General features: G+C 42.2%; 1 protein-coding gene across 1 annotated transcript; it reads left to right on the forward strand.

Annotated features, from left to right (window-relative positions):
* Nucleotides 1-4554: 4554 nt before the first annotated feature.
* Nucleotides 4555-7881, forward strand: DUSP13A (dual specificity phosphatase 13A). The gene is made up of 3 exons (XM_031602993.2): nt 4555-4769; nt 5086-5303; nt 6513-7881. Exons 1-3 carry the CDS (start codon nt 4609-4611, stop codon nt 6710-6712), a joined length of 579 nt encoding a protein of 192 aa, XP_031458853.2. The 5' UTR covers nt 4555-4608; the 3' UTR covers nt 6713-7881.
* Nucleotides 7882-13643: the final 5762 nt, after the last annotated feature.

The following is a 13643-nucleotide window of genomic DNA, read 5'->3' on the forward strand; positions in this document are numbered from 1 at the left end:
GGGGCGGAGGGCTGCGCGTTCGCGCTCTCCGTGCTGATCCTGTCGGGTTGGGGTTCCGAGTGGCCGTTCCTAAGTCCGGCGAGGTGCGGAGTCGGCCACCGTGGGCGGTTGGTGGTGTGTTTCCTAGGGGCCGCAGGTGACGCCTCACAGCCCCATCAGAGAACAGCCGCAGAGAAGCAGGGGTTGTTGCTCATGGAGATGACAGCAGAGCCTGTCTGAGCTGTGGTGGGGGCACAGCGTGCTCTATAGAAATACAGCGTCGTTTGTTTTTCCCAGTACAGGCTACGTGGCCATCATTTGGAGTACCTTGGTACGACCTGGATGGGGGAAGGGAGTTTCTCACTACGCTGAACAGAATTGTCTCTAATTTTATTATTAAACTCATGGACATAGAGTTAACCATACATCACTTAAAAACCCACCGACAACAAAAACATGCACTGCCATGACGATACCCCTGCCCCTCATTCAAAGGCATACATGTAGAAAAAAAAACAACAGGGCTCTTATAAAGCTATGTTTCTATGTCAAAGCATTACAAAACATTCTTCAGTTGCGCCATTATTCTTTTTGATGGCTGTAGAAAATGAAACAAATCTGAATGCCAGCAGCAGGCTGATAGCACTCAGTCATCCCAAGCTCCAAGGTGATCCCAAGCACAGAGGCGAGCAGGACAAGTGACTGATGAACCTTCAGGCAACTCCAGTGCTCCACAGCCTATAAATAATACAAATGGAGGGGATCGTAGGGGGCAGACAAATTAGACCCAAATGACTGCAGAAATACATTTATTTTGTCTATCAGCTGACATTTAGCTTTCAGCCTTTTGCAGCATCATCATGCAGTCTGAAGAACATTCAGAAATTTCTGTATTGATGTAATTACAGTGAAGTCCCATAGAAGTCTCCTGAATTGTTGCTTCCTTTGAAATAAAAAACACCGGCGCCAGTGTCACTCCATTAAGCTAATGAGCTAAGCCTTTCAGAGAATTTAGTCTTGTTCTCTTTCTTCAGAGGAAAAAGGGATCTTTCACAATCCTGATGCACGTGCAACTACAGTGAAACAAAGGAAATGCTGCATTTCAAAATGCTTCACAGCTACATCAAGTTGACGAGTCAGTGGGCAGCTTGGTGCAGCTGTACAGGACTGTACACTCAGTTGTAACGGAATGTATCTGTTCTACATAGATGAAACACTGGACAGGCAGAATAGAAACCATCCTGCTCATTATTCAGTGCCCCAATGCTGGTTTGAAGGTGCCTATCTGAGCAGTCTGTTCCATCCAGCTTTTATATTTTACACCATACAAAGCATAGCTTCCCAAATAAGTGCTGGAGTTAGAGGTGACCTCACGCTTTCTTTGCCAAGATCTGATTGCCTCTGCAGGCAGCAACAGGAATGAAGGCTGTTTCAATCCTCACAATGGTCCCCTTTTTTCCTTCACATGCACCAGATGAAAAACTGACAAGTCAAAACATGCCAGTGACAAACTGTACTGCATAAAGGTATGATCTGAGAAATAAGCAAAAATGCAGTAGACCTGAAGATAATCTGTTAATAAGCAATTTTGCTTACTCCATACCCAGCTCATTTACAATAAGAAATGAAAAATTAGAAGCCAAAAGCTTCTTATCCCAGTTCCCTACACTGTTGATTGCAAGACCAGCATGAACCTACAGTCATGCAACTCCCTGAATTCAGACTCCAGGTTTGAAAGTCGGAAAATGATCTCTGTGTGTACATATATATTAAGTACACGGGACCCAAGGTATGTTATATCAGCAACAGATGTTCGTGCAGTAAGTCCCTGGTCAAGTGTGCTGTGTCAGCCATAAAAGTTGAAGAGAGAGATGTATGCAGCCTGGCCCTGCCTTGCAGGGATTACCCTGTGCTTGGCTGCTGGCCTGGTCTGCATCAGCCCTGTGGCATCTGCAGCAAAGGAGAGAGCCCTGCACATCTATCTGAAATAGTCACTGCCAGTGCCATTTTTCTTCCACTGAGTTTCCTTGCCTAACAGATATTTCCAAAATGACCAAATTAGCTTACACACAAAAGTGATAAGAGCACAATTTAGGACTCAGAAGTGGATATGTAATAGCTGTTGAGCCACTGTACTTCAAAACTGATAATTACTTTTCTTTGCTAGCGCTTGATGCTTTTTAAAGAGTGAACTATCTAGATATGTGCTTTATTTAGCAGAAATTTCCACTAAACCTCATTCTATCACTGTGAGTTATGTCACCCTATGCTATGTTGATCTCAGTTTGACAGGCAGTGCCAATGCCTACATGTCAGTCTGAGAATTTATGACAAACGACATGCTATTGAAATTTTTAGAACTCCTGCCAAGATAAAATCTTTAGAATATTTGATTACACTGGGCTCATCTTCAGATTGAAAATTATTTATTCAATTTACACAGTTACATTGATCCAATATTCAGGATGATATTTAATCACAAAAAGAAAGGAAATTTTTATTGAAATTTCCCAACCAGTTCCATTTGCAATTTATTATGAGGAAAGGAAAAAGATGTGTGAATGTAATGCTGTTTTTCTTTTTAAACAGTCTTTGTCATTAAATAATAGTGTTCACGTTCAATAATTTGAAATAATCGATCTCCAATAAATGTCAAGACCATACGCAGGAAATGAAGGCCTCAAATGAAGAGAGAATGAACTGCTTATGAAAATTCTCCTCCAGCAAAGAATACAGCATGGTAAGGAAGGACCTTTAGCTAGAAGTGCTACTTGATCTACATCACTTTTTTTTTTTTCTTTTTGGAGATCTCTTCTCTCTACAGACCTAGTCTTGCCATATCATGTTTCTGATCTCAGTATGTGTGTTGAAACACATCAAATCAGTTGTGTGAACTTTCAAGCATCTGTTTTCTCTTTCACTTTCTCATTCACACCATGGAAGAAAAATGGACTGAATTGCTAAGTACTAATCAACTTATTTTTTAAAGCAGAAGATGAATTTGTCAGAGCAAAAGCCAAGAAAGCCAACACTGTGCTAAAGCAGACAAAATCGTGCCATGGATTATGAGCACATTAGTGTTGTAGAACGCCAGAAAATCCTGTCTCGCTTAGAATTGAACTAAATGTACCAGAACTCAATTAGTTGAATTCTTCTTCAACAGTTAACTATCCCAAAACACAAATCCTGAAAGCAGGCAGAGGAGGGAGAGTAGCCAATCCATTGAAAGTGGAGGTGAGTGTAATATACAGCCAGGTTTGTTTATGCTAGCTGAGCTTCTGTGCTAGTGCATTTTCACTATAAAACTTTTTCTTCTTTCAGAATAGGTGAAAAGATTCTGATCCCAGTTTTCATGGGAGAGACAAAGTTGTCACGGATTGGCATTAAGTTTGGTTGACAGCAACACTTTAAAGAGAAAAGCATCCATGAGCACTCTGGTTTTGATCAGCACACATCTTCCTGGCAATGCCACACTGCGTGCTCATATAGCACTCCTTGGCTGTTTTCATGGTTGCCACCTCTTACATTATTATCCAAGGAATGTTTGATCCTGATCACTGCACCAAGGCTACCTACAAAGTAATTACAAAGGCATAGTCCACCAATTAAAAGGCTGCCTTCTGTCAAGTGCTGCTAATCATGCATTAACTTCAGCTGGAACAGCAGCTATTTTTAACGTCATGCATAATTGCACATGTTTGGCTTAGAGTTGTTTGCTGTCCTAACAGGCAGGAGGATGCCTGAATTCTTGATACCTTGGAAAGCCCCTGCTGCAGAGAAAGCTAGCTTCTCCCTTATTGAGAGTCATCATGCTTGTTGTTTTTTACATCCATCCTGAGTAGCTTTAAAAGGCCATGAAGGAAGTAAAGCTGTGGAAAACCAAAGCTACCTAGGCAAAAGTTTACACCTGGAAGGAAAATCCCACCAAAACTTCTTCAACAGAGGAAGAGAGCAAGTATCTTTTAGTAACATACTGGAGGAAGCAGTAACTGCAGTAGAAAAGAATAGATGTGTAACGTACAGCTAGGCTCATGTTCTTTTACTTGGTGGAAGAAAAAAAACAAACAGTAGATTCAAGAAATAAACTTCTCTTGATTATTGATGATAGGTAAGACCTCATAATCTATTTGGTGTTTAGTCTCCTAGTGATTGTATTGGTAGAACCTGCCAGTGCATTCCTAGGCCTTTAGCAGCTGTACTTTTAAGTACCTCTGAGTTACTGTAAGATACTCGCCCCGCATCTTGCATCAGACAGATTCCCATTTTTCCTTTATCAGGACTTTTATGGCTGTATAATGAACAGTCAGGCCTCACTGGCTGCCACTACTGCATTAGGGACATCACTAAGGGCCATCATGACATCCTATGGGCTGGAGGCTGAAGATCTAGGGAGACAAACTGCAGGGAGCAGCCTGAAACCAGCAAGGACAATTAGGTCCAGCATGACAGCCAGCCCTAGGGAGGGGGCTCGAGGATGTTACGGTATGGCTGCAGTGACGAGAGCTGCTGTCAGCACCTGCTCCAGCCCATCTCCCAGCCGCCTTGTGACTGCTGTGGCTGCTGGCGGCACTCCAGTGCCCAGCACGCTGCCTCTAGCTGCTGGGAGCAGGTCATTTCCCCAGCTCTCATATGTCTGGGGAGGAAGTATTGGGTCCCTCAGGCTCCCCAGGATCTGGGACATGCATGGAGGAGGTCCCCTCACTTAAGGAGCTGGAGCAGCTCCTGAACACTGGGCGGCCTTCTTGTAACCACGTTGATGAAGTGTGGCCTAATCTCTTCTTGGGAGACCTGTAAGTACAGCTGCACAGAATGACTGAGCTTTAATGCCATTGCTTTACATTATGCTTCGCCAGCATATTAGTGCCCCTTATCAATGTGGCATTAGGCAGCTCATAGTTTTGCTGATTGATGTCATTTACAGTGCAGACTGCAGAGTTTCTGAGATAATTTTATGACTGATTTGATACTTGGTTCTCGCTTATTCCTTGGAAAAGTGTACTGTTTTATATTGAGTACACGGCATAAGAGATGCAATCGCTGTGCTGTTCCTGCCCTGTGAGTATCTCTGTACCAATCTTAATTTGTTTATGTTGGTCTTCCTTTTAGAGTAACAGCTCACAACAGATTTGTTTTGTGGAAGATGGGTGTTACCCACGTTTTAAATGCTGCCCACGGCACAGCATACAGCCACGGAGGCCAGGACTTCTATGGAGCTACCATTGATTATTATGGTGTGCCAGCACATGACCTCCCCAGCTTTGACATAAGCCAGTTCTTTTTCTCTGCGGCAGAATTTATCCACAAAGCCCTGAGTACACCAGGAGGTATAGAATGATCATTGTTTGTATTTGTATGTGTGTTGGCAGCCTTTCATAACCAGTCAGGCCCACAAGCTCAGTGGTGGACAGGTCAGTACGCAGCCTACTGCTACCTGCATGGTAAAGGTAGGGGAAGCTGTGCTGTGCAGGTGGATAGCTACAGCCTGGTTCCAAAATAGCAAGGAAGACAGTGAAAAATTGAAGTGAGAGAAGGATGAGCAGTGGCTGAGAGAGACAGGAGTAGAGAGGAAAGGAGTTAGAAAGAAGAGAGAAAAATCAGGAGGGAAAGACCTGTTCACAGAGAAGAAAAAACATATATCTGATATGGAAGCAGTCTTATCTGGCCTAGTCTTTTGATACCCTCTCGTGGCATCTGTATTTGTCATAACAAATGAATAGGAAGACGAAAGTTCTGATTTCTTTAGCCACCACCCATATGAAGAGGCCCACACACTGTGAATGATCTCCCTGTGAGAACAAGGCCCGCAGGGCTGTGCTCCCAGGGAGGAGATTCACCTTTACCCAGGGGAATTTACAGTGTGTTGCACAGGAGACTGAGCGTCTTGGCACTGGTGCTATAAAACACTAATATGCATGTATTACATAAAAGATCGCTCCTTAGCATGAGTAAACTGGCATTGATGGAGATCTTTCTCACATGTTCTGCTTTCAAAAGAGAAATACAGCCATGACGAATTGACTTATTACTTAATGGTGCTCGGCCAGTCATCTTTCTTGGTGGCTGATATGTTAGCGCCATCCTTCCAGGCCAGGCTGCAGCATTCTTCTTCACCTAAGTAAGCCTTTCTGAAAGCACTGGGTCTGGTCTTCCTCTTGCTCACAATAGAGCAACATCATTGTTTTTTTTTAACTTACCAGTGTTTCTGAAATCAGACTGTAACCTCATAGCACTGCTCATACAAATGAATAGAACAATTGCAAATTAGACTTAACAGTTAGCAGTTCATCTCTTTTTGGACTAGGTGATCTTAGTGGTCTTACCCAACCGTAATGATACTATGATTTTATGATTCTATTCTATGATTCATGTGGTCTATTGGAAGGGTAAAAAATAAATTGTTTGCTGTGTAATCGTGACCAAACTGGAGAAGGCAGGACAGGGTTGCCTTCTCTTTTAGTTTAAAACTTCATCCACCATACTGCTCCTCTTTTATGGTTATAATTTGCCTTACTTCTTTTTTTTTTTTTAACTAGCTAAAATTTTGGTACATTGCGCAGTTGGAGTAAGCAGGTCAGCATCTCTAGTCCTAGCATATCTCATGATAAATCACCACCTGCCGTTGATTGAAGCCATCAAAACAGTGAAGGAGCATCGATGGATTTCACCCAATCGTGGCTTTCTGAAACACCTGCGAAATTTGGACGTTCAGCTACGGCAGAAGAAGGGCTGCTGAAAGGGCAAAACCTTTACATATGCTCTTCTGAGCTTCAGCTTTGAAAACCACTGTGCATATACTACTTCCCAGGAACAGTACATATTAAAGAAAATGAAGAAAGCTATGCATCAAAGTAAAACAACAAACAAAACCAAACAGAACTGTCAGTGGGTGCATTCTGGCAGCTGACTTCCTCCAAGACGAGCACTGCCAGAATCAGCCCCTACGTGCTACCTGCTACAGAGCAGTTGTGCGCACTGTGATCATACCAGAGGGCTCCACTGGAGCTGTGAAGATGACTGAAGTTGTTCTTGATCTGTGCTAATGCCAGAGGCAAGTTCAATAATTGCATCTAACAGTACTGTATGTTTGAGTCCCCTTTTCTCAGGACTGTGACAACACCATCTTCTTCAGTTTGGTTACAGTTTTCATGAGAAAAGCTTGTTGCATTGCAGGCCTGGTGATGTGATGAGGACAATTTCTTAGGTCCTCGTGCTCTGCTGCATACACCTTTGTTTTTTATGAGTCTCTTAAATATTATGCTGCCACAGAGACCTGTGACATATCAGTGGAATGAACTTCCTCTGCGCAGCTCTCTATGTGGTCTCAGGGTCAGCAAACCCACAAGTTTTTCTTATGTAAATATGTTGACAGCAATGTTCTTTATATGATGTTGTATATTGAGGATATTGAAAAAGAAGACAGATTTTTAAGATACTTTGTAAGTGTAAACTCATCAGTTCTGCGTAAGTGGCTTTGAATCACCTCTGTTTAATCAGGTAGGAAACCTAGGCATTCATCATTACCAGGGAGCTACTGGCATATGTTTTCCTGTGTTTGCAAGCTCTTGCCCACAATAAATGTAGATTGCTTTAAGGGTCTTTTGGAGGTCAAATTCATGAAAGAAGTAGTAAGGAGTAATTTTGGCTTTAAGCTAATAAAGCACTTACTTTGCACCATCCCTCTGCTCCTTACCCCTCAATCTGCAAGCAGGCTGCTGAGCTCCACTCTCAGTGACTGCATCTGTGCCCCAGCAACTTGAACCTGAGCAAAGACATCGCCCCCCATTGCCTGTCCTCCTGCTTGTATTCGGTTCCTTACAGCTTCCCAAGTTTAAGCTGATCTATCTGATCTCTTCCTTCTCAAAGGATTAGTCCAGAGCCTGGAAGGAAAAAAGCATCAAAGATTCAGGAAGTCCAAGTGTTACTTTCCATCCACCTCTGAATAAGGATGCTGACTCCTTATTACAGTGTCTTGTCTATGTTCCAAATTTCAAAACTTCAATTAAAAATAAGCCTAAAACCCAGACAGTCCGATCCCTTCCTGCTTAAACACGCTTTATTTGATTTAAGTTCATCTTGTATTACTGTTTTTTAAATTCAGCAGGGAACCGTGTTAGCTTAAGTCAATAGCTAGACTTAATTGATACAAGTTAGTTTTAAGCTGTTTTGAGGCTGTCACTTTTCCTATCGCCAGTTAATCAGTTACTTAAGCAACTTGATTTTTAATACAGGAACAGCATTTGCAATTCATGCTCCCATTCTATCTGAAAATTACCTTGTTACCTTGTGGTGAACCGTGAAGCAATAATCAAATCTGTTTTTGCCCTTTGCTACTAGTTTGATTTATTGATTAGCTGCCCTTATGAACTTTCTCTGCCAGACTGAGTAAATACATTTCTGCATGCTTGTTTGCATTTGAAGCTTCAGGTCTCATTATTTCCCTTCTGCTGGAGGAGGCTTGCAAAGATTATTAGAAGGCATAAGTTATGGTGACTTGCGGGTTGTAATTCTTCCTTCCCAGACCCCTATTACCCTTAATTCTTGAAGAGGCTGAGACATGGATGCTGATTCTGCCTAGTGGTTATGGGAATGCAGATACCCCTCTCTATTTCAATGCTTTGCAAAATAAGCATAAAGATCCTTTCAGAAGTCTATCCAACAGTCTGCTCAGATTTTCCTAAGTCTTGCCAAAGAGCTCCACTGGCAAGAGAAAGAGAAAACTTTGTAATGTAAAAAATGATCAAATAGAAAATTGCATTTAAACCCCACCAATGCTAGCATAATCTTTATACCTCACAAAGCAGCAGAGCAGCGGAGGAGGAGCTGGGTTTGCTTTGAAGTTCTCCATTAGAGTTAATAAGGATTTACATGAGTTAACATTTCAGTATAATTTATACTTCATTCACATTACAGTAGATTTCAGTCTGGAAGCCTTTTGAAGACATGGCACTGAAAAGTCTGAAATTCATGTGAGTGAAATAAAGCATCTTAATGGCCTTAGGCTGGGCAAAATTAGACACGTGCGAGAAAGATTGATGGAACCTCCCATCAGGATAATGCTTTGCGTGCCCCTGAACATCTGTCCCACAAAGCCACAGCTGTGAAAGCTGCTCCCGCTGTAGATTAGTACCTGCTCTCTTACATGCTGCTCATCCTACGAGGGCATTGTTTCGCAAGGAGCAGGGTAGATTGAGTGGAGCCAAGCCAGTATGGAATCCATGCCACTAATGATATGGCAGTGATTTTGTACAGCAGGGCTGGCATACCCCAGTGGATGGAATAAATTGCTTAGGAACATTTTTTCAAGGGCTCTGGCAAGTCACAGAAGTGTTTTAAATCTGTGAAGGTAGTGTTGCCTACATTTCCTGCCTGCCTGCATTGCTCCTTTATATTCTGTGCACTGTTGGCTCCCGCTCTGCGCAGGGAAAAGGATTCCCATCAACATATGCAAAAGTAGTAAAATTAGTCCTGTAACCTCTTGAAACACTATCTGCTGTGGCTTGATAGGAAGAAAAGAGACCTTCTCCCTGGTCCCTTACTCTGTCCATAGTTCAGGCTGTGATGGGACGTGACATTAGTACTTCCCCCTTTTCTACTGTCAGCAGAAAAAGAATTGCATTTTGAATTTTGGTTTGGAGAGTAATGCTGAGGATCCCAAACAAAGGAAAAATACTGCCTCGCCAGCAGCACTTTGTTGGGAATATGCACATGTCAACAGAGGATGTACAATGAGGGAGACTGAAGGTGCTGAAACTCCTCATTGAGGGAGGGTCCCCGTCTGGAAGATGTTTAGATTCCTGAATGCAAGCCCAGTGCCTGCTGAACTGACCTGAGCATGCAGGCTCACCCAGAGGGATCTCCTTATCCAAGATCCCACAGGTACTGTCAGTGTTTCATCCTCTTGAGACAAATAGGCACATAGGCCTTCCTGCCCAGGCTGGCCTTTCCTCAATATGGCCATATATATATATATGTATATACACGTTCAGTATTTTTCTAAAGATGCACCTGACAAAATCCACAGCAAGGTTACCTAGGATGCTGCAGAAGGTAGAAGTTTACAAACATTAGAGGACTAATGGGAAAAATTGTGGGGCAGAAATTTGTTCAGGGTTACCAAATACACAGAAATTCCAACCAGACCTGGAAGCTCATGAGCTGGAGGCTGGGAGAACATTAGAAAGTGGTTATCTCACACTTGTGCAGTCTCATTTTCTGTCTGCATCAGCTTACAGCCACAGGCAGACACAAGGGCAGTGGATTCAATGGGTCTGTGCGGAGGCCCATGACAGCTGCTGCTCTCATGGCCTTTATTTTGAACTCGCCTCTAACAGGAGCCGACCCATTTCCCAATAGTTTATTATTAGAGCTGGATCACATGAGACACTGGAGACCGTGTCTCCACTGCACTGACCAACATTTCTTTTGTGGGGAGAACTCTGTGCAGGCAAGCACAGCAGTACTGCTTCTGTGGGAAGTTGTGGGGGTGGTTATTTTTTGGTAAAACTTTGACTTAAAGCAGAACTTTTATTTCTGTGGGTGTGCTCCTGTTCTTCATAGGGGAGGCAGCACTCAGCCCACTGGGGGACCCGTCAAAGCGCATGCCACTTTTAGGGACAGCCACCTGTTTGGGACCATCAAGCAAAGAGCACGCGCCAGCAACACCACCCCGTGTGTGGCTACCGATGGGCCACAGCCTGGGGATGGTCAGACAGCCAGCCAGGAATGCAGCGAGTCCAGCGTTCTTGCAGCCCCAAAACTGCAAGGTGGAATGAAAGCACGTGGGTGAAGAGCAGCCTGAGCTCTACACAGGCTGTATGTAAGTGCTATTTGAGGCTGAAGGGCTAGGGAATACAGCTCTCATTAACACATGCTGTCCAACTATTTAGTTAGCATTGTTAAGCTTAGTTGCCTTAAAATGCCTAAGATTAGCATAGAAGAAAGCAAAGGGACTGCTCATTAAAGAAAAAAACAAAGCACACTACAATGAATTAAGAAGAGAATAAAATTCTCTTTAATAATTTCCATAAATTAAAAATTATAGATTAAAATAAGATTTCCTAAATGCTGCAATGTATAACATGTAGACCTCAAGGACTAAAAAAAAAAAAGAATGATGAGAAGAAATGTACAGATAAAAACATTGTGTACATGTAGTTAGTAAGAGATGAACTTTCAGCTAACAGGAGTAAAAATATAGAGGGTTGCTAATGCAACAGCTCATCTACAACAGGAAAGTTAGAAAGAATCAAAGCCTACAATCAGCAAAACTGCAATTTGTTCAATTGTGTTTTCTTTATTCTGCCAACATCAATAAAATCAACAACATCTTCTGGAAGTGTGGAAAAGAGAGAGAGGATGTGGATTTAGGGCACAACCCAGTGCTAAGCAAAATAAACAAGCAGGGATTGTTTCTCTGCTTCCATGACTGTGCCACAGCTTGTGCCAAATAAGCCAAAGCAGTACCACAAGCTGTCACTGCTCGTTTCTGTGGAACCACCTATGTGCTCTCAGGAGCTGGATTAAATATCAATCTAGAATTAAAGCTAAAGTATTCTCTAAGATATACTTTTCCAGATGGTTTTATCAGAGATATGATAGTCAGCCTCCTTAAATGAGTTAAATATAATTCATCGTATACTGTGCACTATAACACATTATGTACTCTTCACTATAAATAAAGTAGGAATGGCTGACTTTGCATGGTGTCTTTTATCCTGGAGGACTTTGAAGTGGTTAATAAATTGATTATTAAATATGTGTCTGTCTGTTAGCCATTGCTGGCACGCAGGGCCAAGTCCCTTCAGGTTGAAAGGTGAAATATTTTTAAGTGATATGCAGTAAGTAACTCTGGGCCCAAGATGTAAAACGTCCTGCAGAAATTCAGCTTCACACTGAATTTTAAGCAGGCAGCTTTATCAACTGGAGCTTAATCAGATTAGCAAGACTAATACTACTCCAGCAAAGAAATGCCGCACAGTTGCACCCTGAGGCAAAACAGTTGCTAAAAACTGAGCAACAACCAGACCTCAAGACCAGCTGCAGGAGGACCTGAGCTACCTCATGGACTGAATTTTTGCAAGGTGTTTGGGCCACTAACTGTAGTCAAATGGAGCCTGTAATACCTGTAAATTTACTAGAAGTTACAGGCAGGAAACTGTACATTTTCTGCAGAAATCACGACCTTTTACCTTTCTTTCACTACTTTACTGTTTCTTACATGAGTCTCAAAATGTTTTAGATGCTGGGGTCTGCAGGCAGTAACATGATGAGGTAATAAGAAACACTGAGTTGCATTCTGTTGTGAGCCTTCATACATGGTTCACCACAGCTTTGTAGTCCATAACGAGGAAGGCTGAGGAGGCTTGGTGTCACCGACTGCTACACATTGCACAGGGAAGCAAAGGGGACTGAATATTCTGTGGCTAGGAAAGTCATCGTTATGGAATACCTGCAGAGGACTTTCACCTTGGTATGCATTTCTGTACAACGTCAGAGTACATTCACAAGGCCTAATAGTTAGTTCCTCCCCTGGTGAACCACCGCTCCAACACAGTAATTTCATTAAGCGATCACAGATTACTTCGGAAGCATTAACTAAACTTCACTGAACCACCTGGATAAGTCTAACTGCCTACTCACAGATACTGTCTCCATGGCAGGAGAGAACACTTCCAATGTCCTGAAAGATAGGAAGTAATGCATGTAACTATAACTATGCCCAAATCAGTGGCAAAGATAACACATGGGCTACTGTAATCACCAGAAGGTGTCTTCTGAAACGAGAGAAAAAAGCAACTATAAATGGGAATGATGCTGTATTTTAGTAAATGGAAAGAAAGACACTGAAATTTCAGTTGAAATTTAATTTTTTTCTAAAGGTTTTTTGTTTTCTTTCTCTTTTTTTTTCCTTTTTTTTTTTTTTTTTTAATTTGGTATGGAAGAATACACGGCATACAAAATGTTACTTTCTGGTTTGAAAAGTAGCCAAAAGCTGCAAACAGCCATAATAGACATGCCAGTTGGCCATTCACAAAGCCTCGTGCCATATGCTTTCCCTCTTTTTTCTGGACTCACATCTCTTATATCAAAAAGCAGTTCTTGATTTATGAAAGGGATGAATGCAATATCCTGAAGGATACTCTATCTCAGCTGCCATAAATTGAATCTTGGAGAGATGAGATGCAAGCGAGGCAGAAGTACCAACTAATGCACTTGGCACTATATAATGCAGCCAGGAGCAGCACAACATACATTCATTTCTATTCTGCAGGAAAATCTTGGTTCCTTGTATTCTTGGAAAAAGCAGATCTGCTCCCCTTGGGCTGGCTTAACTTATCGTTTGTCATTTTCCTCAAGGCAATGCTATTCAAAGAGTTTTCCATTACTGAGTAATTCATCAAGCTGAGGGTTCCTGAAACAGCTGCAAGATTTAGATATTGAACAGAGATACAGTATACGCCTATGTAAATTCTTATGAAATATAAGATCAAAGTGATGGGAAGTAATGTTGGACAATCTAAATATGAGATAAAGATCAAAGGAGTGTGACATAAAGCTTTGCTATCAAACCTGTTTCCCCATCTTTTAGGGGACAGTGGGGTTTTGCAGTTGCTCCTTACTAATTTGGTTAAATGAAAGAAAAAATGTGCACAAATATGTTCCCA

The sequence above is a fragment of the Phasianus colchicus genome, chromosome 8 (genome assembly GCF_987193195.1).
Source record: "Phasianus colchicus chromosome 8, bPhaCol1.hap1.1, whole genome shotgun sequence".
In the NCBI taxonomy this organism is placed as follows: Eukaryota; Metazoa; Chordata; class Aves; order Galliformes; family Phasianidae; genus Phasianus; species Phasianus colchicus.